The 24871-nt window shown below is 47.5% G+C and overlaps 6 protein-coding genes across 9 annotated transcripts; 2 read left to right on the top strand and 4 right to left on the bottom strand.

The window, feature by feature from the left end:
* Positions 1–179: 179 nt before the first annotated feature.
* Positions 180–3898, top strand: vamp1b (vesicle associated membrane protein 1b). 3 transcript variants are annotated; one of them, XM_057046197.1, is made up of 6 exons: positions 180–584; positions 707–817; positions 1113–1254; positions 1400–1558; positions 1663–1714; positions 2279–3898. In XM_057046197.1, coding segments are annotated over exons 2-6 (372 nt in total). In that variant the 5' UTR covers positions 180–584; positions 707–815; the 3' UTR covers positions 2296–3898. The 3 variants fall into 3 exon arrangements, 2 of the variants coding, with proteins under 2 accessions (XP_056902177.1, XP_056902176.1); XR_008952464.1 differs by having other exon boundaries at positions 181–817; positions 2279–2701; positions 2875–3898; XM_057046196.1 differs by having other exon boundaries at positions 181–817.
* tapbpl (TAP binding protein like) lies at positions 3376–6784 on the bottom strand. Its single transcript, XM_057046068.1, has 8 exons — positions 6459–6784; positions 5946–6155; positions 5604–5870; positions 5326–5526; positions 5088–5252; positions 4911–5011; positions 4620–4845; positions 3376–4457 (listed from the first exon to the last, which is right to left on the bottom strand). Exons 1-8 carry the CDS (start codon positions 6505–6507, stop codon positions 4390–4392), a joined length of 1287 nt encoding a protein of 428 aa, XP_056902048.1. The 5' UTR covers positions 6508–6784; the 3' UTR covers positions 3376–4389.
* Positions 6785–7948: 1164 nt separating this feature from the next.
* On the bottom strand, positions 7949–11576 carry LOC130532941 (complement C1r subcomponent-like protein). Its single transcript, XM_057045954.1, has 11 exons — positions 11387–11576; positions 11104–11308; positions 10675–10843; positions 10437–10577; positions 10149–10357; positions 9933–10080; positions 9530–9664; positions 9393–9464; positions 9102–9307; positions 8820–9034; positions 7949–8719 (listed from the first exon to the last, which is right to left on the bottom strand). The coding sequence occupies exons 1-11, from the start codon at positions 11410–11412 to the stop codon at positions 8347–8349; spliced, it is 1899 nt and encodes a 632-aa protein (XP_056901934.1). The 5' UTR covers positions 11413–11576; the 3' UTR covers positions 7949–8346.
* Positions 11577–11636: 60 nt separating this feature from the next.
* On the bottom strand, positions 11637–15645 carry c1r (complement component 1, r subcomponent). Its single transcript, XM_057045926.1, has 13 exons — positions 15491–15645; positions 14967–15180; positions 14595–14778; positions 14379–14516; positions 14094–14299; positions 13873–14020; positions 13575–13693; positions 13415–13493; positions 13196–13330; positions 13045–13119; positions 12764–12969; positions 12476–12690; positions 11637–12400 (listed from the first exon to the last, which is right to left on the bottom strand). The coding sequence occupies exons 1-13, from the start codon at positions 15517–15519 to the stop codon at positions 12034–12036; spliced, it is 2115 nt and encodes a 704-aa protein (XP_056901906.1). The 5' UTR covers positions 15520–15645; the 3' UTR covers positions 11637–12033.
* A 533-nt stretch (positions 15646–16178) lies between these two features.
* On the bottom strand, positions 16179–19846 carry c1s.2 (complement component 1, s subcomponent .2). 2 transcript variants are annotated; one of them, XM_057045942.1, is made up of 11 exons: positions 19700–19846; positions 19343–19541; positions 19085–19265; positions 18730–18855; positions 18297–18490; positions 18013–18163; positions 17809–17921; positions 17650–17734; positions 17415–17549; positions 17265–17339; positions 16179–17178 (listed from the first exon to the last, which is right to left on the bottom strand). In XM_057045942.1, exons 1-11 carry the CDS (start codon positions 19711–19713, stop codon positions 16394–16396), a joined length of 2058 nt encoding a protein of 685 aa, XP_056901922.1. In that variant the 5' UTR covers positions 19714–19846; the 3' UTR covers positions 16179–16393. The 2 variants fall into 2 exon arrangements, with proteins under 2 accessions (XP_056901922.1, XP_056901921.1); XM_057045941.1 differs by lacking the exon at positions 19700–19846 and having other exon boundaries at positions 19343–19573.
* A 143-nt stretch (positions 19847–19989) lies between these two features.
* LOC130533012 (tumor necrosis factor receptor superfamily member 5) lies at positions 19990–24750 on the top strand. The gene is made up of 8 exons (XM_057046115.1): positions 19990–20499; positions 20644–20769; positions 21651–21797; positions 21900–21993; positions 22172–22248; positions 22582–22689; positions 24010–24135; positions 24233–24750. Exons 1-8 carry the CDS (start codon positions 20424–20426, stop codon positions 24412–24414), a joined length of 936 nt encoding a protein of 311 aa, XP_056902095.1. The 5' UTR covers positions 19990–20423; the 3' UTR covers positions 24415–24750.
* The last annotated feature ends 121 nt before the right edge of the window (positions 24751–24871 follow it).

Here is a 24871-nt window from a genome sequence, read left to right as displayed (position 1 = left end):
ACCAGATGGATTCGGAGGAGGAAAATAGTGAGAATCCCAGTCAGAGGGGGAACAGTCGAGTCCACAGTGAAGGCAGCTTCTGTACCGCAGTGTCGTCCTGCGCCCTATCCGACACAGAGCTGCAGTACAGCAAAGTGTGGAGGGAGAGAGGGGGGGGAGGGGGTGCCGCACTGTGCTTACTGGTCCAAGTGGGGGGAGGCAGCGGGAGATGCGCATTATTGCAGCAGCCGTCAGTGGCACCGCACTTTGGCTCCGAACTGTACAGCCCGGAGGGGAAGCGCGACAGAATCAACCAGCTGGAGCGGAAACAATCTCATGACGGTACTTTTTTCCAATTCTACTGTCGATCTCGCTCACGAGCGGCGGCCGCGCACCACCACGCGAGCAGCCCGTCGGCGCCGAGCCTCGCCACCAGGAGCCGCGGACTCAGCATCACTGCAGGAGCTGCAGGGAGAAGCCCCGCAGGGATCTTTGCGTCTGCGGGTCTCGCTTGGATGGATTTGAAAGTACTTTTCTTCTGAGCTCTCCGCGCCCTCCTGCTCTCCGGTTCCGGTACCACTGATCCATCACCCGCTCGCCTGTCGGTACTGCGGCACTTTGCTGACTTGCAGCTGCGCCTCTCGCTTTAGCAAAGCAAGATTCTGACTCCATCTCTCCCATCTTATCTGCGCTTTTCCCTTTGGGTTTCTTGGTTTTGGTTCTGGAGACTCTCCTTCTCCTTCCTCGCCACCCAGTCACTCCTCCTCTTCCTCCTCCTCCTCCTCCTCCTCCTCCTCGTCCACTGTCCGTGAGTCACTTCAAACAGCTGCAGAGAAATGTGAGTATATTGCGGCTTTTCTCTTCTAACAATTAGGGGGAAAAACTAGACCTTCATTTTAAAAAAAATCGCATTAAATAAAAATAAATAAATGAATCAAACCGTATTATTTAAATTTCCATTTTTTTCTGACACAGTAATCATTCAGCTTGGTAGATTCCGCTGACGCAAGTAAAAAAATCCTCCTCACTAAGTTGTGCGCGTTGATAGCTGTAAATGATGATGATGATGATAATAATAACAATAACAACAATAATAATAATAATAACAATAATAATAACTCGTCAACTTGAAGGTCTGCCCCAGATTCTGCCCCAGCTGGAGCCCCCGGTGCTCCCGGAGCTCCTGGTGCAGATGGTACCAGCGGTGGTCCTCCACCCCCACCCAATACCTCCAGCAACCGCAGGCTACAGCAGACGCAGGCCCAGGTGGAAGAGGTGAGCTGGTCCTGGGCTCAGAACATCAAGAATACAACTGGGGCACATCTGGATCACCTCAAATTTAAAAAAAAAAAAAACTAAAATCAGCTGTAATAAAATATGTGCTTCTGTCCCTCGCACATCTGCCCCCCCCCCCGGCCAGGTGGTGGACATCATGCGGGTGAACGTGGACAAGGTTTTGGAGAGAGACCAGAAGCTTTCGGAGCTGGACGACAGAGCGGACGCTCTCCAAGCTGGAGCCTCCCAGTTTGAAAGCTGCGCAGCCAAGCTGAAGAACAAGTACTGGTGGAAGAACTGCAAGGTGGGCCCGTTAGTGAGGCTCAACCAGCACGTTGGACCCGCGCCTGGCCCGTCTACAAGTGTTCCTGAGGTCTAAACATCTGTTTTTATTGATATTCTTCACAGATGATGATCATGATGGGAATCATCGGAGTCATTGTGGTTGGAATAATATTCTGTGAGTAGCTCTTCTTTTTCTTTTCTCTAATTTGGCGATGCTGTTTTTCCCCTTCATTTTAATATTTTCTTTCATTTGAACCACGTGTACATTTTAATGGCATATTAATTATCATCTGATGCTGATGTTCCACTGTTGCAGCACGTTGCTTAGAGACCTTCACTGCCCCAAAGACCCCAAAGTCGCTCCTTTAATTACATGTTCTTTCATTCAAAGCATCATATCCTGTTTACCTTGGATAAAATACGGACACAGCATCCACGCTAGTAATTAGCTGTAGCAAACGCACAATGGTGCCAAGGACCCAAAGGTGGAGGGACACTCAGTAGGTCTGTGGGGAGTGAGTTGGTCTTGACTGGGAGTCCATGAGCAAACATGCTGGGGTTGCTGGTACGTGTTAACGTCCGCCGGTACGCACGCCATCAGACTTTCATGAGCTCTTGTGCCACCTTAGTAACGCAGGGGGGGATTTTAATGCTAAAACACCAGCAGGACACCATCGTCCACCCTCAGCCGGATCCATTAGGCTAATTACGTCCTCTTTCTGTCCTCTTTTATTGGCAGTGTACTTCTTCTACTGAGCTCAGCTCACCAGAGCGGATGGATACGGACTTGAAAATGATATTAGAGGGAGGAGGACGGAAGAACGAGCAAACCCAAGCCTCCCCCGTCAGCTGTCCTCTCCTTCCTCTCCACAGTCTTCCATCAAGCCATCTTGCACTTCGACATGACAGCAGTGTTTTTAGGCCTCTCCGCCCTCTTTGCCCCCCCCCTTCCCCCCCTTTTGTGGATTTCTTCAAATGTTTTAGCATGAAGTCTCTCTCTCTTTCCCTCTCCTGACTCTGCATCTCATGTATTATTAAAGGAAGCAGCAGGCGGAGTGAAAGAGGAAGAAAAAGAGGGAGGGAGGGGAAAAAAGACCAGTCTTGTGACAGAGGGAACATGAGGACGTGCATTTAAACGTATAATGTAAAGAGAACGTGTACAGTGAGTTTGCAGTCCTTTCTACATCAAACACACCAAAGCTTGGTCATATTATCTTTCTAAGAGTTTAAAACACATTTGTAAATTAAAACAAACATGCAAATACACACCTTCTATCACATCAGCTCTTTAAAAGCTACTAACACTCTGTTTTTTTGTGTCTCTGTGATCCGAAGCTTCGTAGCCAACAGCCTCCCGTCCCTGTGGGTCCTGAAAAGCTTATCTTAGAGACTCAGTTTTGAGTTTATTCCCTGCACATCCTCCTCTCAGAGTCTTCCTTATTTATTTTATTTTTTGCAATATATAGTTACTATCATGAAGTCTGACAACAAAGTAAGTATGTGATTCAGGGAAGTATTGCAACATTTCACTCCTGAAAAAAAAACAACCCTAGTTCTAGACTGAAGTACTAATGTATGCAATGCTTTAGTGTATTTTGGTTTTGTACGAGTCGGTGGCATTAATATGCCCAAAAAACTGTCACGCAGCCACTGACAGACAATCTACACATTAATACGAAGGTTTCTGGTTCCCAGAGATTACAGCCATAGACAGCCGCGAATGTGTAGCATCACATTTCAAACTGCTGCAGATGCAAACGTTTGGGAACGTCGTTTGGGAACGACTGTGCAGCAACATTGGTCTTGTTGCTTGAGTCGGTGTCCTCAGAAATACGGAGATGAAAGAAGTGGCCGGATCCTTTAACCACGCAGATCAGATCATCACCCACAGTTTGATGGTGTTTGTCGCTAACTAGCATGGCAGATGGTGTTCACCGTTTCCCCTGTGTTCCACGTGTGTCTGCCAGTCCAGCTGCTAAATGTTTATTTGCATTAACCGTTTCAGCATCTGCAGATAATGCTGTCCAGACCTGGTAATTCTTGCTTATGCAATGCAACATGTATTTTATTTCCCTTCATTTAAAAACAAACGTCTGCTATTGCAGAATAATAGACACAATCGTATGAGAAAAGATAGCCACCACTTCTGTGAAATTATGATCCAAATTATGTGTTGAAACCTTTTTTTTTGTTCAGTATAAAAAGAAAAGAAATGGGGAAAAATGTTCTAGTTTTCAGAGGTGATAGAGTAAAAACTGTTAACGTGTTGGGTTATGACCTGAAGATGCATCTAGATCTGTGAAAATAAATGCATGCTTAACATTTTTGCTGATGCCAAATAAAAGATAATTAACAGACAGGAGTGGATCTAGACCTTATTTTGACACACTGAGCACATTTGGCTGTTAATATATTGACAGCTTTAATGTAGAAATATAGTCTTAAGTCATTTTTTAGTAAATAAATATGTGAAATAGTTTAAAACGAGATTTGGCGACATCTGGTGGTGTCTTTAATATCGGCAGAATTAAGTTATCAAATGAGAAAGGAAAAGGACATCTTACGGACTGATGTCTGTATTTATAAACTCGCAACTTCATAAATACATTCTTTTTTTTAAAAAAAAACAGTCACACATATCTTTATTTAAACTCTAACGAACTTTGAGACAAATACAAGCAATTCAATTCTCACAAGATCATCATGACAAAAATGAATCTGAATATTGTTTCCCAGCTTATGTGTGTGTCGTCGTACACACATCAGCCCCCAGAAGTGGTTGATTTTTATATTTACTGGTTGTCTGTCAAACCATGCGTGTCTCAACGCCTTCATATCGCAGCATCTTAGTTAATTCATCACCTGGTAGAAGAAAATCGCGGTGACAATCAGGAAGCCCACAATCCACCAATAGGAGTCTGCAAAGTGTCAGAAACAGAGTTATTCATTCTTTTCTGCAACGCTGACAATTTCAAGATGCATGACGCCAATCAGAACCTCTAAATCACCCAGAAATGACAAAAGCAAGACTAATTTATTTCAATACTGAGCTATTAGAGCAGCAAAGGTCGGGAACATACTGGTTTGTGGACTCATGACCACCAGGCTGACGGAGAGGGGGGTGCTGAGGGCCCGATGCGACACCTTACAGATGATTTTAGTTCCTGGGGTAGCAGTGGAGGGTACAGTGAGTTGAGATGTCAAAGAATAAGAGCCGTCGCCGTGTTGGCGATGACTGGACAGGGAGCCCTGGTCTTCGGACACCGTTGGCTCTGTGTCTGTGGGGAAGAGGAGCCACCACTCCATCTGAAGAGGAGAGAAGGGTCAAGAACGGAGCTCGGCCAGGTCACCAGTCAATGCCTCTTACAAACCTGAACATCTAGAGGATAGTATTCGGAGCAGTGGCAACTCAGCGTCTGAGGCTCCGCCTTCAAAACCAGCTTCTGCTGGGACAGCGACACCTGGGGTGGTTCTGCAGCCACAGCCGGGAAACATCAGACGCGCATTACGGAGCACGAAGGAATAATTCCAAACAAAGGGATACTTACGAAGGAGGTGGAGCTGAATGATCTGCTGAGCCTTGAAAGGGCCGAGACTGACGGAGCAGATGTAGCTCCCCTCGTCCCTAACCTTGAGTTTGGTCAAAGTCACAGAGGCGTCGCCGTCGACGACCTGGGTGACGTTCAGGCTGGAGCCCCGACGTTCTTCGTGTACTGACGACAAAAAGGTACAAAGTCAAATCACCAGTGACCATCACGTCCGTGCCTCCGTCCACACAGCACCCACCCACTGCCCTCGGCTCCGCTTCGTCCAGTCTCGTCTCCATGTGCAGCACTTTCCACCCTTTTCCTTTGTGCTGCAGGCGCCACCCGATGGCCACCTCCTGCTCCGGCGGAACCTCCGGGTGCCTGAAGCTGCAGTGCAGGACGGCGTCGCTTCTCAGTCGAGCAGAGATGGAGTTTCTCTGGGAAAACACCAGGAAGACCACTGAGGAGCAGAGGGGGGCCTGTGTCACCGCCTGCTTAACAGAATAAATGGAATGAATCAACATGACCTGTCCCCACCCTCAGTCGGGAGGGTTCCAGTCGGGCTGAGAGGGAGGCCCAGTTTGCTCTGTGTGAGCGTCGACGGTTCCAACACGGCCAGGGTTTGCAAAATCAGCGTGACGCTAAAGCTCACGGCCTCCACGCTGATGGACACCATGAAATAAGTCAGGTCGGATCTCCTCAGAGCCTTGCTGACAGAGTACTGGCTCATTTCACAGGTCACCTCCAGGTCGTTGCAGTCGGCGTGCAGCAGCACCTCTACGTTTGGGACCTCGGGTGATGAGGCTGTGGCGGAGGGACGAGGGGAAAATGTTCCTCACAAGATTCTGGCACCGTGAACCCACGTGGAAAAGCACAAACCTTTGGCTTCGATAATGATGGCATCCGGATCAAGCAGCGAGGGGGCCACAAAGGGCGGGAGCAGATCCAGGGATTCGTCTGAAGCCACTGCAACATCCCTGAAGACAAGAGTGGCCGGAGCCCGAGAGAAAGAGGAGCCCCCGGTCATCCCGCTCAGGCCCACTCCCTCCTCCACCAGGCTGCAGGAAAGTACAATATCTGCAACATTACCTGGAAAACAAAAGGAATGTTGCATTTTTCATTTCATTTGTGGCTAAAGTACTAACTAAGAAGTGAAAACCTCCGCAGCAGGCGGAGTTATTTATCTAAAAACAGTACGGCTGACTTCAGGGGTCGTTCCTCTTTAAAGTCTGGGATGAAATGCTAATCAATACACCTTTTATCCATCGAACTCAAAAGTGTGTCGAAGGCAGAGTGGCGAGCAGCAAAGCAGACAGTGTTTTTAGACATGAATGCGCACAAAAACAATAAAAGACGTTTCCAGGAAGTTCGTTCATTCTTAAACATTCTTACCACAGACGAACTTCAGGGAGAATCCAATCAAAATGACGTTGGCTAACATCGCTGGACTTGATTATCGTATAGTTTCCAGCAATGGAATTTAAACACAACGTTCTGAATGACGAATAATGCGCTTTCACTTTCACTATTTAAGCTTAACGGCTCGATTAAAGTAGCATTTTCCGTCTTGTCCTTCCTGTCCTTTAAATTAGTAAAAATAAATAAATAAATAAAGAACGCGAATGTGACCGCACTGATCTTAAATGTTAGTTCGAGCACTTCATAATTAACAAAGCGTTTTAAGGTCTCGCTATACTGAGCATGCGCACAAGCGAAAGTGAAAGCAAGAAGTGGGACGAACTGAGGACGAACCTACCTACCTACTGTATCTATCTATCTATCTATCTATCTATCTATCTATCTATCTATCTATCTATCTATCTATCTATCTATCTGGGCTAGTTAGTATGCTTTGATTCAACTCGACTTTGTACTGTCCATCATGTTTTGTGTAGTTTGTTTTATCTATAATTGCTGAGCTGGACATTCAAAAACGTTTCAACAGCATAAAAGAGAACATTCAATCCAATAATATCAGGTAGAACCGAGTTGTAAAATCCTAAAATGACCAGATGTTACAGATCTTTGCAAGGAAGATACAGGACAATCGTATAGGCGCATTCAGCTAAACAAACTTAGAAAAATGTCGCACCACCTCAAACTAAATAATACTTTGCCCAACCAAAATATTAAAGATGTTTTTATATGGCACAAACACAATAATTCCATCTATTAGTATCAACTAGATCAGGCCTGGCCAACCCGCGGCTCTTTGCCTGGTTTCATGCGGCTCTAACGTTCATATCGAAGTTTGGGTTTGTGTTTTTTTAATGTGCGCGTTCGCTTCGCTTGAGTTCAATACGGTACCTTCGCCAAACGCGCATGCGCGTTAGATGAAAATACCGCAAAGTTTCTCAGTAGGGACAAGATCTTTTGAGTAAACAATTAGTCAAGTTCGCCTTCAAAATGGCAGGAAAACCTGCACGAAAGCTTCGTGACCCGGTACCGTTTTAATGCCCCGCACCGTTTTAATGCCCCGCACCGTTTTAAAGCCCCGCACCGTTTTAAAGCCCCGCACTGTTTTAATGCCCCGCACTGTTTTAAAGCCCCGCTGGTCACAGATGAGGCTGCAGCTGAGGTGGAGATGATCGATCTTTGTGAGGAGGACCAACTGAAACCTGCTTTAAGGGAAGGGGCCATTGGGTTCTGGAAAAGTGTGCCAATGGAAAAATAGCCCAATGTCAAACGGGCTGCGCTTAAGATCCTGTCAATATTTGGGTCAACACACGTCTCGAGTCTGTGTTTTCTGTCCTGAAACACGTGAAACCAAAGCATCGATCTGTTCTGACTGACACCCACGTGAAAGAACTGAATCCAAGCCAGATTTGGAGAGGATTGTTCAAAGCAAGGAATGCCAGAAGTCCCACTAAGCAACATGCATAGTAAGAGAAAAAAAGATTATTTTAATTATTATGTTTTTGTTTGTGGACTTAGTTGAACTGAGAGTTTGTGTGTGTGAGACAGTGCACACAATGTTCATTGTTGAGAATGACCGGCCCGTGGTCTGAGGAAGTCAAATTCTGTCATTATCATGTTGGTGTGTGACATTTACAATAAATCAGGCTAAGCAGAGGTCTGTGTGTGTGTGTGTGTGTGTGTGTGTGTGGTGTGTGTGTGTGTGTCTGTGTGTGTGTGTGTGTGTGTGTGTGTGTGTGTGAGGAAGGGGTGAGGTGGTGTTCATGTGTGCCCATGTGTGTGATGTGGCTCTTGGGCTCTGACTGGTCGGCCACCCCGACACTAGATGATCATAACTTGTCTTGTAATATCATGTTGAGGGTTCTTAGAAACCTCCGTTGTCGTGGATGGTCTGATTGATCCAGTCTAAGTAGTTTGCCACTTTTGTATAGACTCTGTATGTTCCCTGTTTTCCACAGTCGACCCCCCAGCTGTCAATCCCAGCGGCCCAGAACTGCCCATCATCACTCAGGGCAAACGGGCCTCCGTTATCACCCAGGCAGGAGCTCTGGCCCCCCTCAGGGAGACCCACACAGAACATGTTGTCCGTCAGACGCGGTAAATTGTGTCTGCGCTTCTTCAGTTCAGTGAACGAATGTCGGCACGTCTCTTGGTCCACCACAGGGAGCTCCGCATAGTTCAGATTCTTTGGGATGCGCGGGGGGTAGATATCGACGATGCCAAAGCCTGACGCTACTCTGAAAATCAGCAAGCAAAAGAGGCGGATTTACATCGTGAAGATGGACCAAAAGTAAAATCTGATCATACCAGACACAAACACCAGAGGTTCTTATTCACCCCATCATGCCGGCGACGTATTTACGGTTCTCTGCTGGCAAACATATCGGCATGATGGCTGCGTTGAATGTGAGTGGTTTCTGCAGTCGGATCAAGGCGATGTCGTTGTCGCGGTCCAGGCCGTCCGAGTTGTTGTATTCGGGGTGGATATGGACGGAGGCCGCCAGCACGGGAGACTTCAGCAGGGCTTTAAGGTTAGTGTGACCCAGGTGGACCTGCACACACCAGAGCCTGCGTCAGAACCTGGACGGGCACAGCGTGAAGGTCCACGCCGGGTCTCACCTGGACGGCCTCGCTGGACATGGATTTTCTGCTGTGCTTCAGATCGTGAGCGGCGGTCAGAATCCAGCGCTCTGCGACCACCACGCCACCGACTCGTACGCCTTCTATATTTAGTAGCACTTGCCAGGGGACGGCGCCGGCTGGAGCTTCTCTGCCTCCAAGGATCCTCTCATAGTCAGCGATGATTCTTGTGGGTTTGCCACAGACTGGATGAGAAGCACACAAATACAGTTCCCCTTTATTCAGAAGTCGCGTTGTATCAAAACACGCTCGGCCGGGCTGTTTGGCTACCAGGTGTGCAGGTGAGGGGCAGATCTTGGTGGACGGATCTCCACTTCCTGTCTGCTTCACAGGTGAAAGTGACTGAGGATCAGATGGAAATATTAGCGTTCATCATTTAGCCGATTCCACTGACTGGATTGTTTTACCATTTTCACCCCAGGGGAAGGAGTAAAACGGTTCGTTGCAGTGATACTGGATCACAGAATCCTGCTGATTCTGAGAACCTGACAGCAGGATCACGCCTCCGTTCAGCAAAGGTTCCGGTTCCTCGCACCCACTGGCTGTAAAACAACAGAACATTTGGCTCACTAAAATATAAGGCGATCCTCTTTTAACCGAACCAATGGCCTATCTGTACTGTCCCCATCCCTTAGACCAGAGGTGTCCAAACCCAGTCCAGTCCAGCTGGGCTCTCCATCATAAAACACCTTAACTATGGAACGTGGGATCCCAGGTGAAAGTCTACCTGGTCAGACGGCTCCAGTTATTGGATCGGATGGTTTGCGGCCCCTGAGGACCGGGTTTGGACACCCCTCCTTGGACCATTACCAGAGGAGCTGTAGCTGAGACTCCAGCCACGACTCAAGCCTTCATCCCCGGTCTTGTAGTCTAGTCTGATGGTCCTGGAATCTGTAGCTATCACACCAGGACTCCTTCCTCCGCACAGCATCATCGGCTCACTGTCTGGGACGGTCACCTGGAAGGTCGGACATTTCAGGAGAAGCGTTTTTAATATCCAAGTCTCTCTGAGAGACACTTCTGTACCTGCAGCCAGTGATGGAGGCACCTGGGGCCGTCTTCAGCGTCTTCACCGTCTTCACTGTGCACGTGAAAGTCAGTGAAGTTTAGGGTGACAGTGAAGTGGTCCTCCACGGAGATGACGTATGTGCAGGACAGGTTAGGAGGTGAGGGATCGGGGTATCTTGGACTAGATAGACGTCCCTCTTGTTTAAATATGTGAGCATTACATGACACTGGACACCAGGAGAAAATGTTGAGGGTTCAGGAAGGAAAAGTGATCACTCTCGGCCTTATGGTGCACAGAGTACTCACACAAGCATGTCTGGTGGTCCGGCTGAAGTGTGTATCCACTGTAGCAGGAGCAGTAATAGGAACCAACGGTGTTGACGCACATCTGGGAGCAGACGGAACCTGAGCCGTTCTTTGGGTCGGCCTTCGAACACTCGTCGACGTCTGTTAACGTGTCCATTGAATTTAGGTCCTTTGGGTGTATTTTTATACAGCATCATGGCGTCAATGACGTAGGAGAAAGCAGAAATCTAAAACAGACCTATTTTCTTGAAGTTAACCAAGAAGCCGGTGTGCTGATGGAACTCTGGATTGAAATCAGAAGTTTGGAAAATGATGGTCATTTTTTTGCCTTCGGAGGTGATGGGTTCGGCTGAGAGCTGCGTTAAGTTCTGACCACAGATCTTACTGATGGTCTCACCATGCTTAACCTGAGATAAAGAAAAGGAAAATGTCATTTCTGTGGAGTGAGCTTCAGAGGATTGTCTGACCACTTCTCAACAGCTCAGCGGCTGATCCTGCTGCCGTTCAGACTCTTCAAATGTTACACAAGCTTCCGCTACTAAACGAAAATCAGATTACTTAGAAAAGGGCAACTTTACTGGGTGACGGCAGCCCTTTAGATTGGTGTGTTGATGGGAGTGAGTACTTCACACTTCGTATTGATAATGGGTTCAAAAATGACTCTGACCGTGAGTGAATCCAGAGAGCACTCTCGAGAGGGGTTTATATCCACGTGTGTCAACTTTAGCTGGATCCGGAAGCCCTCCGGAGCCGAGAGATGCCATTGCTTCATCAGGTTGGGAGGATACGGCTTTGGATAGTCAGGGGACTGAAGCGTCCCGGACGTAACTTCAGCCTGCTGTCTGCACTGGCACACAGACAAACACACAATCCTGCACACAGACAGCATTTAAAGAACCGGCTCAATATTTGGAACATTCAAAGCTGCCTTCAAACAGTTCCAAGCTTACCATACAGCAAAGAAGGTCCGTTCCATGTTTGCTTTAGCGAAGGTGTCAACGGTTTTAGTTCAATGTCTCATGTAGAAACGGACTGTTGTGGCTGTGCTGTGTTGTGCTTTCCAATGGAATTTAACCTTCAGAATTTATTTATCTTGGTGTTTACCGAGGACCACAGTCCACGATTGCTCAATAAGTGTGACTGGCGCAGATTACGAGAAACGCCATCCTAGTTTTGCTGGGGTGACATTAACCACTGCAGTTCAATTTAATTTCATTTTTATTTGTATTGTGCCTCTGAGACGGTCTCAGCCTGATTCTGCAGGCAGTTTCAAGCGACAGTGGTAAAGTGTGACATTGCTTTTTGAAAGTTCTGACACTTTTGTGAAACGTTATTAGGAAACCGTATTGTTTTATCAGCATGTTAGCATCAGCCCTAAATGCTCCTTTTCCCTCTTTTGTTGATGTCGGATTAACTCTGGATCAAACCAAGAACATTATAGTGCACAATTATTTGCAAAGTTAGCAGAGCATCAATTTAGCAACACAGAAGCAAATTTGGTGACAGGCTTTGACTCGTGTTTTCGTTTAGACATTACAGGGAATGAGTGGCAGTTCTGCAGGAAGCTGAACTAGCGCTGCACCATCGATTGTAAATTTCAATTCTCATTCATTGTCTTGTTGATCCAGCTCAGGTAGTTGGCGATGCTGGTGTAGACCCCGTATGTTCCCTCACGACCACAGTCAATCCCCCAGCTGACGATCCCGGCGGCCCAGAAGCGGTTGTTGTTGCTCATGGAGAACGGACTTCCGCTGTCGCCCTGGCAGGAGTCCCTCCCTCCTTCAGGAAACCCGGCACAAAACATGTTATCTGACAGAAGCGGTGTATTTGGATTTTTGCTTCTCTCTGCGGCGATTGAAGCTCTGCATATCTCCTGGTCCACCACGGGAAGCTCCACATACTTCAACCTGTTTGTCAGAATCTTTCGATTTTGGTCGTTTGTGACTCCAAAGCCTGACACGATGCTGCAAACCAAGAAGAGAGACTTCAACAGACGCCTCTGTTGATCCGGAGAGTTTTGAATACAATCGTTTCCTTACCCCATATGGCCATTAACCAGCGTAGAGCCCCCTTCCGGCAGACATATTGGCATAACTGAGATGCTGAATGTGAGCGGGTGTTCCAGCCTTAACAAGGCAATATCATTGTTGAAGTCAACCAACCCGGGGTTGACGTAGCCGGGGTGGATGTGGATCGAGGCAGGGTACACGGCAGAGGTTGGCAGGGTATCAATAACAGTGAGTCCCATGAAAATCTGCAAATCATGGCAGGAAATAAGTGATGCAGTCACAGCTGAAGTATGACTAGATATGATCCAGGTCGCTCACCCGCACGTTGTTTGATAAAATCGGGCCTTCTGTGCTTGTGAGGACGTGAGCCGCGGTCAGAATCCAGCGGTCTGCTATTATCATACCGCCTGCTCTCTTACCGTTGATGCTTAAAAGCACCTGCCAGGGGATGCTGTTGGGTTCGGCGTTATTGCCCCCGATGATTCTCTGATGGCCAGTGAGGGGGTTCATCGACTTGCCACAGACTAAATGGAATGGACGTATTTAATGAGTTTCATCCACTAATTCATTTCCTGCTTGGACAAACTGTTGAGAAATACCTGGCAGACATGTCGGGGGGACGATCAGGTCTTCATTTGATCTCCACCTTCTGTCTGGGTCACAGGTGAAGTGAACTGAGACGGCAGAACACAGAGGCTCATAACTGGACTCCAGCATTACATTTAGGAGTGGAATATATAAATATCTGACCCTCGTTTCCTCCAAGAAAGTTGTAAAACGGCTCATTGCAGTGATACTCGATTACAGATTGGTACTGGTTGTGCATCCCGGACAGAAATTGGAACCCTCCGTTCAGCAACATTTTGGGTTCTCCACAGTCAGTTACTGCAGAGAGACATTACCACACTGATGGAAACGTACAGCACCCAGCAAAAGTTGGAGGTGTCTGGCAGACTTAGGGACTCGTACTGTGGCACTCTGGCAGAGGGAGGTGCCACTGCCTGTTGCTTTGGCACATAGCAGAGAAGCTGGGGAGCTCTTCCCCATCCTAACAGGAAGAAATGAAAGACGGGAAATATCAGTGCAATGTGTGAGTCAAGGTGCGACACAAAGGTTACTTTCACCTCACCATCATCAGCTTATAACCTGTGTCACAGCGCACGTAGATGTAGTCCCGGTAGAGGTACCGGCTCAGGGAGGGGGTGACCCTGCCGTTGGTTAAGGTGCCTGGAAACGGACACTCCACTCCTGAAGTACAGAGCAGACGTAACATCAACCACACACCCAATGATTCAATCACCCAATGGAAGAAAAAAGTGATTAGAATAGTACTTCTCATGGTACTTATGCGTGAAAACAGCACTGCTGGTTATTTTTTAATATTATCTTCCGTGATATAATTGATAAAGTTGACATTTGTGTCTCACTGTGGGTGCTGTAGTCCAGGCTCCAGCCTCTGCTCCAGCCGTCACTATCAATATAGTAGTCCAGAGTCACGGTGTTGGAGTTCGTGTCGATCAAGCCTGGACTCTTTTCCCCACACAGCTTCACTGTCCCTCGACCAGGAATGGTTACCTGTTAGCAGAGGTGACGGCAAATTTGGCCTCTTTGGGATTATTCCGTCATATTTGCTGTGACGGCTCATCACCTGCAGCCAGTGGTAAAGACATTCTGGACCCTGGTCTGTGATGGTGCTCTCGATCTGAAAGTTGTCACTGAAGTTCAAAGAGACGGTGAAGCCGGCCGGGACCGAAATGATGTACTGACAGGTCAGGGCTTGGTGTTCTGGATTAGGGTATCCTGGACTGGCCAAGTGCCCTTCTGGTTCACTAAATAGACCATCATTGCAGGACACTGACAAACAGACGTAGTTTCACTCATCTATCCTCTGCTGAATGGCACTAAAAGCACTACTACTTAACACCTTACTCACACACGCACGTGCGCTGATCGGACCGAAGCTTATAGCCATGGTGGCAGGAACACATGTATGTGCCGAGGGTGTTGAGGCAGATCTGGGGGCAGAGAGGTTCTTTGTCTTCCTCGGGCTCTGCCGCACACTCGTCTATGTCTGATGACAGGAGAGTTGACACAAGTGTTACGGCGGTGAGGGCGGTGAAGCTGAGCTGAGAGACGTGATGAAGCCCACCTATGGCCTGGTAGTGAGCCAGGAAGCCCACGTTTTGGTGGCGCTCTGGGTTGGTGCTGTCCGTCTTGAAAATAAGGGTGAGAGTGTTGCCTGGAGACAATAGGGGCTCCGAGCCAGGATGATTCCCGTCGGCAGAATTCTCATTCCCACAAAACTTTCCCAGAACTTTACCATCGAAGAGAACCTGCAGGAGCATGTAAGGAACATTACACCACGAGGAAAGGTCGTTTCTTCCACCTGCAACGATAAAGAATGCGACTGCACAGATTTAGTCAAAACCCAAAGTTGCATTGTTAGCTGTTGATGTTTAAAAAAAGGGGAAAATCTTTTTGTAGCACCACTGGTATTAGAACATGTAAATGGAGTTCTGACTGTGAGGGCGTCGTAGTGGCAGCCTGCAGAGGCCTCAATGTCCAAGTGTGTGAAGGTAATTCGGATCTGAAACCCCTCAGGCACATGTAGGTCCCACTGCTCCTGCAGGTTGGGGGCGTAAGGCTGGGGGTACAGGGGCGACCTGACCTCTCCATACATTTGTGGCTCTGTCTCCAGCAGCGGCCAGCACAGGCCCACTGTCACATACAGAAAGCTGGAAAGGTTTGTAAATAGAGAGAGTTTGATCTGTTAATCAGTTGTCCACCCGCTGAGCTGCTGGTCCAAAGTTGATGTAAAGAGAAAAGGACTGAATGGTTGTCGCCATACACGACTCTCAAGCATGTATATACGTTTAAAACCGACCCCCCGGTCATCAGATGAACTCTACTCTATCTATAATGTACATTAAACAAAACAATGAGAAGCAGCAGATCCTATAATGGGAATGGAGTTCCACACAGAAGAAGTCACCTCACCGAACATTACAAGTGAAACAATCAGTAAATGAACATCTCAGAGCTTACCAGAGGATACAGCAGAAACATCCCATCATTGCACTCAATTCTACAGCTCAATCCTACACAAACTCTTCTGCGAACCTCTCAGAAAACTGAAAACATTCTGGCCACAATGGCTTTTGTTTGCAGAGTGTAGCAACACCGTGTTGATGCCGGGAATATGCCCTGTTTATTTTGGCAAAATCAGATGAAAGCTTGACTTTGAATTCTGAGAGTGGAGTTGATGTTTCAAACCCTAGCAAAATAAAGTAAGAATGTCCAAATAATGTCACCATTATCCCCTCTTAGTCATTTCATTTTATTGTTATTATTCGTGTTGTTTTCATTTTTTTATCTACTCAGTTTTTGTAATGAAATGAGCAACTTTGAACAACCTTTTTTATGTCATGTTTAAATATGTTATATTATAAATACAAGTCTATTCCACTAGAGGGAGCTATTACATATGTGCCTATATGTTTCTATACATTTTCACACATTTGGTTCTCTGGAGACCTGTAGATGGTCCGATAATGTCTGACCTTCACATGTTACTATTATTTCAATCTTAACACACATTCTATAGCTTGAAGACCTAAATGCTACATACCTAATGAGGACTTTGCAAATGTCTCGCGTTTCCACTGTGTTGAAACAGGGTGATTTGTAAAACATTCAATGTTTTTTTTTTAATCCAAGAGAAAATCCACCACACTAGAAAGCAAGAGTTTTATTTGTACTTGTAGCCTATAATACCCATGGTGTTTGCTATATGGATAAACAAAAAAATCAGTGTTTTGTCTTTAAATCTTTTTTTTTCCAACACAAGTTGACTTTAAAATATGTGGAACAATATGAATGAATTCATTATCTTGCAGCATTAATAAATTGAATCAGGTGTGAAAGCAGCGAGTATTTCCTCCCTCATCTTTAAGAGTTGTCGTCTATTGTCTTCTTAATCCAGTCCATATAATTCTTCACTTTGGTGTAATAACCCTTATACTTCCGCTCATGACAGGGGGAGCCCCAGGACACAATGCCGCTCAGATAAAAAGGCCCTTTTCCATTGCCCAGCATAGGAGTGGTAAACGGCCCCCCACTGTCTTGCCGGCAGCTGTCCATCCCTTCCGCTCCAGCACAGAACATGTTATCAGTGAAAACCATCCGCTTGCCGCCTGGTGTGGAGGGTACTTCGTTGCACTTGGCGAGGGAGTAGACGCCGATGTGGGCGTATTTTAGGCTGTAGGATGTCCCCAACGTGCCGTCGGCCTGTCGCTCTGTGATCCCCCAGCCCGACACGGTGCCGAGCTCATTTTCAACCAAGCTCATGTTGGCTGGGGGCAGACAGATCGGAATCAGGTTGGGGCCTAAATTTACCCTGGACTTGAACTTTATAAGAGCAATGTCGCTGTCGAAATTGGTTTCAGAGCCCGAGGCGAAGTTGGGATGAATGATGATTTTTTCACTCTCCATGACGACCTCATTATTTGAGATGGACCTCGCGTTGACCAGTCCGCCGTAAATACGCAAAGCGTCTTCCTGTTTTGTCTCCACAACATGAGCTGCGGTGACGGCCCACCGGTCGTTGATCAGCGACGCTCCGCCTTTTCTGGGAGGTTTTATCAACAGTTGCCATGGCAATTCTCCCAGATTTGCATCCGTACCTCCCAAAATTCGCCCTGTCCCCATGAGGTGGACGTCAGGCTTCCCACATACTGGAAAAAAAGAAATAAATAATAAAATGACATAAATTAGAGCCATTTATGTGATTAAAATACAAAGGCAAGCCTTGAAGGTTTACCCTCCGTGCATTTCGGCATCTCTGTGTTGCCTCCAGCTGATGTCCATTCGCCATCAGCATTGCAAGTGTACGTGTCTGGAAGGATGAAGAAAATTGTGCTAATCGAGTGACACGTGATTTAGAAGTGTGATGCTGCCAGATGGGAATTACCATCCCCTTCCAGTGTGTAGTACTTTGAACTGCATTTAAAATTGATCTGAGCTTTGTACACAGTCTTTCCTGTCTTTGGCTGCACCAGCTGAAGAATTCCGTCTTCTGGGATACTGGGAAAACCGCAGTCCACCGCTACACAAGAGAATGCGAGAGAAAAGTTTTGCTTTTTTTTTTCTCCAAAAACCAGGAAGTGAGAGTGAAGCGAGAATAACTGAGCTACAGTCACACTCACGTTCACAGGCGTAACTGGGAAACCAGTTTCCTGTTCTCTGACATGTCGTCACATATTCCGAAGTCATGGATAAGCTATTCTGCACCTTTTTAAACAGAGAAAATCAGTTGATTACAAATGGCTTCAAAGAACGTATTTATTTAATGATCGAGGCCTCACGTTCGCAATGTGGCCCTGATGGCATCTGACTGTGACCGTCTGACCCTGAGAATAATCTGGTTGCCGTGGCGTTGCCGTGGAGTGTGGAGTCACTGCTGCTGGGCACACCTTAGCTGCCCGGAACAATTACAAAAGCCGTGAATTAGCCACATCTTTCAGAACAGTTGCGTACTGGTAACGCCGAAGGTGAGAAGGCTTCAGTACCTCTGGTTCTAAAGCGGAGAGCAAATCCTTTGTTGGTGCCGAAGCCATCAGAAGCGAAGCGAATGTGGACCTGACTGGAGTGGGTGAGGAAGGGAGATGGGGGAGGTTGTAGCCCACAGAATGACCCCAGATTCCCAGAAGGAGTCTGAATCTGTGAATTTATGCCAGATTTATGACAATATCTGTGCAATAAACATGCACGGGAAGTGCGAAAGGAAAGGGAGTAGGCAGCAAGAAATATCAGCTGACTGTACAAAAATGAAAATGAAGGGAGGGAGTTTCACCATCAAGGCATCGATGCAGTGGCCGTCGGTGCTTTGCTCCACATCGAAGCCTTCAGAGAAGTGCAGCTCCACCTGCAGGTGGTCCTCCACGGACAGAGTGTACAGACAGTCAGCATTCATTGCGTAAGGAGCTGGCCAGGAGGGGCTGGAAATGTCCCCTTTACGCAACCCCGACAGATCCTCCGAGCAATGCACTGCAATCCCAGGGAGGGTTTGTCATGTAAGGACCAGGATTACACAATGTGCCTGTCCCGTCTCATTCTCAACTCAACCTTTACTTATTAGAGCCATTCTCTCTTTCCCTCCCCCACACGAGCTTCTGCTTCCTCCATTTTCCCCAGTTTTCGCTTCCTGTTTCACTTGTGTGAGCATTTGCTGATTTCTCTCATTAGATTCTGGTCTATGGCAGCCTGGGTGCTTTGGTTTTATTTACCAGTGCAAGTGTGGTTGTCCTCCTTCAGGTGGTAACCATGACGACAGGAGCAGTAGTACCCTCCGACGAAGTTGTGGCAGAATTGTGTGCATCCGGCCTCAGAGTCATCCTGGCATTCATCAAAGTCTGAGTGGCAAAGTAAAGAAAGCAGCGTCATTTTAAAGAGGTTGTGGGCATTTGGGGTTGCTGAGACAGAACCAGACTCTAGAATAGGTCACCAAGACACCTCGGATGACTCTGAAGTGCCCTGTTTTACAGTTTAGGCTCATATGACACAAAATCAGCTCTCCGGGTCATAGAAATACAATGAAAAGCTAGCAGAGGATGCCATTTGGACTTCTTTTCTGTTTCTGACCTTGTTCGGTATAAAAGCCCCTGAAGCCGCTGTGTCTCTTCTTGTTGGAGAAGTCCGAGACAAACAGAAGATTGAGGCAGCCTCCCGGCGAGGACTGAAGGACGGGATTCACGGACGACTGAAGCTCAGCAAATCCTTTTCTGCCACACAGAATGGAGAGGGGCCTTCCATTCGAAAGCACCTGTAACAGAGAGGGAGAGGTGTGAGCGGCAGAACACCACGCTGAGGGTTTTCTCTTGCTTCTTGGGGAGGCCCGACCTTCACGGCATCGTTTTCACAGTTTGGGCTGTCCTCCAGGTCCAGGTGGATGAGTGTGATGGAGATGACGTGACCTTTCCTGGCGCATCGGCTCCAGTTCAAACTGGCGTGCGGCAGGTATCCGCGGGGGTACCCTGGAGACTCCACCCATCCCAACAACATGGAGGAGGCCAAGTGGGAGAACAGCAGAAGGAGCAGACTGAGTTGGAGATGCATTAAGAAAGTAAAAAATGAGACTGATGAAATGCTTTAAAATAATCAATTTGAAGAATGGAAGTAGCTCAATAACAATAACAATGCTCATGCAATCAGTTTCATTGGCTGTCGGACTATTATTAAAAAAAAGTGCAAACCCACCTCAATCGCAACATTGTGATCCGGTCAGATCCCTACCATTAAATAAATAACCTCAAAATCTCTGCTTCTCTTTTCTTTGTAATGAAGTTTCTATTTCTCGCCCTTCCCCCTTCGGATTTTGCACACGTAGACATTTTATTAAAAAAAAAAAAACCTTCTGTGGACGTCCTTTTTTTAGTAACTAAGGAGCATCAACATTTTTAGCCCCGTCACACATCACTGGTACAAAAGTTCACTGGGAACAATGGAACATGTGTAAGAGGAAAGGGTGTAGAGGAGAGAGGAAATGTTTCATTGTGCTCTTTACTCTATAGGTTCAGCTTCTTTTTTTAAAACCTGAACCTCAGCAGAAACAGGCCTGTGTTTTACTCAGCAGCGATTGGACCCACACAGGAAACAAGGGAGGAAACAAGAGACAAACGAGAGAGTGAGAGAGCGAGAGACACAGAGACGCAGAGGAGGGAAATAAAGCAAAAAAAGGTACCCGGGGTTTTCCATTTTGTAGGATTAGAAGAGATATGAGAAGCAGGTAACGCAAACTGAGGAGGGGAAAGTCAGAACGAGAGAGGTGGCAGAAGAGCAGACGTCAGAAACAAGTCCAGAGGAAGCTTGAAGCCAACCTAAAGATCGGGTAGACGCTTCCTGAAGAGCCGTAGAGAAAGACAAGGGACTTTAGTTGGAGGGTGGACGCACCGGGGAAGTATTGTCATCACGAGTGCAACGGATGGCTACTGGGAACTGCACAAATGAGGACCAGTACCCCAGTAAAACGGGAGGATGCTGTGGTCGCTGTGATGCAGGTCAGTCAGCATCATTTACTGACATTTCTTTCATCTTGGGCTTTTTAAAGGTGTTGCTTATCAGCGATCTGGCCTGCCTTAATACTGGGCTGGTCATCTTCTGAGCTGCTCATTTCACCTTCCTCTGCGTCTGCGTCTCGTCAGGCTCGTACGTGGAAGCCGAGTGCGACGGCAACCAGCCGACCAAGTGTGCAAAGTGTGAACACGGTTTTTACACGGCCACAAAGAATCATATGAAGAGCTGTCATCTCTGCAGGGTCTGCAGTTCCAGTAAGTGTGTGTGTGTGTGTGTGTGTGTGGTGTGTGTGTGTGTGTGTGTGTGTGTGTGTGTGTGTGTGTCCTCTGAGGGACCTGTGAGCTGAAACCATCCTGTGTCTTTGATAAAGACGCGCGCTCAGACTTGTGAATACACGCACACACAAAAAAGGATTGGCCGCCCTGTAGGGCCCCTGTGCACGAACCTCCCGTCTTATTATTATTATTGTTATTTTTCTTGTTTACATGGAAACTGAGGCTGGAGCTGTTTGAAAATGAGCCACTGTGGAAGCTGTTGAAAAGATGATGGGTGGATGGATGGATGGATGGATGGATGGGTGGATGGATGGATGGATGGATGATGGATGGATGGATGGAGGATGGATGGATGGATGGATGGATGGATGGATGGATGGATGGATGGGTGGATGGATGGGTGATGATGGATGGATGGTGGATGATGGATGGATGGATGGATGGATGGATGGGTGGATGGATGGGTGGATGGTGGATGATGGATGGATGGGTGATGATGGATGGATGGGTGGATGATGGATGGATGGGTGGATGGATGATGGAGGGGTGGATGGATGGATAGGTGGATGATGGATGGATGGATGGATGGATGGGTGGATGGATGGATGATGGATGGATGGATGAATGGATGGGTGGATGGATGGGTGGATGATGGATGGATGGATGATGGATGGGTGGATGATGGATGATGGATGGATGGCTGGATGGATGGGTGGATGGAGGATGGATGGATGGGAATCTAAAAGCACATTAACTACTCGTCCTTTTTTCGGATCAAATGCTGACGCTCGTTAGTGAATCCAGGTTCTCCCTCTTCGGGAGACTTGATCCCTCTAACAGCTTCTCTGTGGCTCTTCCAGACAGCAACCAGAGGACACTGAAGGAATGCAGCCCTCAGGAGGACACCGTGTGTACGTGCACGACGGGGTTCTACTGTAGCAACCATAAATGCGAGCACTGCCAGCCGGTCCTCCACTGTCCCCCGGGCGAAGGAGTCACGTCTCTCGGTAGGTTCCATCCGGAAATGCGGATTAAATGATCCCAACGTGCAGTTGCATTATTGCCCAACGAGGTCCAAATTAGTGAGACTGTCCCTGTGCGTCCTGCAGCGTCCCACACCAACAACACGGTCTGTGCTCCCTGTAAGGACGGCACCTACAGCAACATGACAGACTTCTCCTCCCCCTGTCGTCAACACACCAGGTCAGAACCAGCTCCGTAGAAATGCGTCCGGATCTTCGTCTTCCTTCCGGTTTCTTTACGCCTGCGTCAGTTTTCTGTTTCTGGAGTTTTCAAACGTACACAAGAGGAACTAAAATCAGCTTAGTTCAGTATGGAGCCCTTGTGTGTTTGGGGTATAAACATGTTTGGTTATTTGCAGGTGCGAAGACTTTGGGAGAGAGCTGAGCATCCCGGGAACGTCCGGAAGGGACGCGGTGTGCGGCGGCTACAAATCTCGTAGGTTTTTTTTTCTTCCAAACACGATTCTGAAATTTCAATTGCGGCTGGAAACTGTCGAGATCTGAATGAGGCAGCGGGCCGCCACTCTGGCGCCTCCTCCTTTGCTCCTTGGATTCATTCAGTCGTTTCTCTTCGGCGCTTCATCGATGTTTTGAAAACGTAGTTTGACCAAAGCTCGTTTTAGATGACGCAGGAATGATGTATGTTTTTAATGTATGAGCTGGAGGTATTTTCCAATCGTGGCTCTAACTGACTTTGAAGGATTGTGATGAACGACCACGAATCACCAGGCAAACGTATTAAAATGGATGTTTTGCGTCTCCGTTGCAGAGTGTCACTGGGCGCTGCCCGCCGGTCTGTGGGCCGGACTCGTGGTGACCGCGCTCATCCTGTTCGGTCTCTTCTGCTGGAGGCTGAAACGCAAGTCGTCACGATCAGGTGCGTGCACGCGTGACGCCTAACCTGTGTGGCCGTGACACACAGGGCGGTCGTCGCGCTGTTCTCAAAGTCCCGACGCAGGGGCACCAAATCAATGCGGGGTCGCGTGCCCACACACCGAAAGTCTGACGGCCACAACCAGCGCCTCGCACTTTCCTCAGAACTTACAGTTGAAGGTTTCTGCTCTCGCCCACTGTTTCCTTTTACTGGCAATGCGCTCAGAAACTGCACCGGGCCTGTTGCATCATATTCAAAGGTTAATGGGACGGGTTCCCTTGTAGAATGTTCAACCCAGACAGGATAAGTGTGAAGACAAACAGCCCGACGAAACGGGGAAAGCCACATCCTGCGCATATTCAAACTAGCACACTTGTTTTGGTCTTCTGGGAGGAACATTTTACAAGCAGCCGAGTCATAGTGAAAAGCAGCGCGGCTTTTTCATGACAGTCACGGTTGTTATGGATGACGTTCAGTGGTTTTTACGCACCGCATTTCCAGCAAAGCAACGCGCCACTGGTGGAATCTACAGACGCTGAAAGGAGAACAAGAGAGCACATGTTCTCTTCCTGCAAACTGTACAGGAAGATTCTGTCATTTCAGTGACAGAAGCAAGTTTTTTTAAATAGAAATCCAGGGAGAGATCCAGTACATGCTAGGCTTCTTTCTTTTACAGCTCTATATAAGAAGCTCAGAAATTCAAGAACATGTGCTCACTGGTTTGCTTGTTTTCCGAATTTAAGCTGCCATATCGGCCTTTCCTGGGGAGCCGAAGCGCTTTAGAGTCGCCGGCCCCGTTGCCGTCCTGACTATATGAACACGTTTACAGGGCGAACTCTAAAACGTTAGAAATGTTTTTTTGGATTCCGCCCATTTGTTTTACATGTAATTTCATGGCAGGAAGCGGGAGGCTTTGCGTAAAGATCAGGCACTTCTTGGACTGCTTCTGTAGTTTCTAATCTGACTCAGTTTCAGCCGTCCATGTAGGCACCCCGGACACGCGCACGTTTCAATTAATTCAATGCACAGCCGGAAATTTGCATTCGGGTAAATACCAAATGACTTTGTTGGTCCGGGTTAAGACAAGCACATGTTTGCTTCCTGCGCAGGAAGTCTGCCTCTTCAGCGTTACATTCGACCTCTCATTGGGTCGCCACCCTTGAAACAGTCGTGTTTTGTACCACAGCGCCACCTCTAGGCGAACCGGGTAATGACAGGCGAGTCGTTGCTGACGCGCACGAATCTGCGTTCTCAGATACAACATGCATGAGTTTACGATTTCATTGTTGCAAAAATGATGTAGAATTATTTCCCCCCTTTCAGTATTCAGCCCCATCGTGCCCGTCACCATGGTTGATGTGATCCCAGCAGGACCAGACAGTTTGCTGAAAGATTACAGGCCGCAGATCTGCGCAGTGGACGGCTGCGAATTACCGGTTTATAGCGCAGGTAATAAACCCTCCGCGAGCGCCTGCTTGCGTGGGCATTAGCAGTTGCACGGGTCCACTGATGACCTCCAATAATCACCGTAATGTTTCCTCCTCAGATCACTATATGGTTCATGGCTGCGCGGCCGACTCTCAGGACAGCTGCCAATCTATAACCGCGCTGAAGACTTCGCACTTTTCCACGGAATCCAGCCACGGAAATGGAATCACTGGACACTGCACCGGCAACTTCCACAGGTCAATTTCAGAGCCACAAGAAGACGAGTGGTGTGGAACATGATTGGTTAATGATTTTTATTAATCATTAGCAAATGATTCCCTCCAGTTTAGTACGCGTGCGTTTGGCCCCTCGTTGCATGTGACATTTTGCTGCCCCCTGGTGGTCAGTAATGGAAGGGTCATCTTTAGGCTGAATGGCGCAGCTCTACTTGAATTATTTTTAAAATGTTTTATGTTTTTAGGGTCTTTAGAGGTAAAGGCGGCGCACTGTGTATTTTAAGCCAATTTTATGTTAACTTTATGTAAGAATAAGAGAATGTGTCTTATTTATCTTTTTTTAAACCCACTCTCACTTCAAGACCAAAGCCATAAATAAATAAATACCTTCACATTGTAATGGGTCATTTATCGGTATCTACGAAACATTTACTGATTGGGAATGTGGCAGATGTTCTGGCTGTGCCATTAACATTAAACACTAAGTGCTACACACCCACCATCCTTTCAATATAGAGTTT

This window comes from Takifugu flavidus, chromosome 10 (genome assembly GCF_003711565.1).
Source record: "Takifugu flavidus isolate HTHZ2018 chromosome 10, ASM371156v2, whole genome shotgun sequence".
Taxonomy (NCBI): domain Eukaryota; kingdom Metazoa; phylum Chordata; class Actinopteri; order Tetraodontiformes; family Tetraodontidae; genus Takifugu; species Takifugu flavidus.
This window is presented reverse-complemented; position numbering and strand designations above follow the sequence as displayed.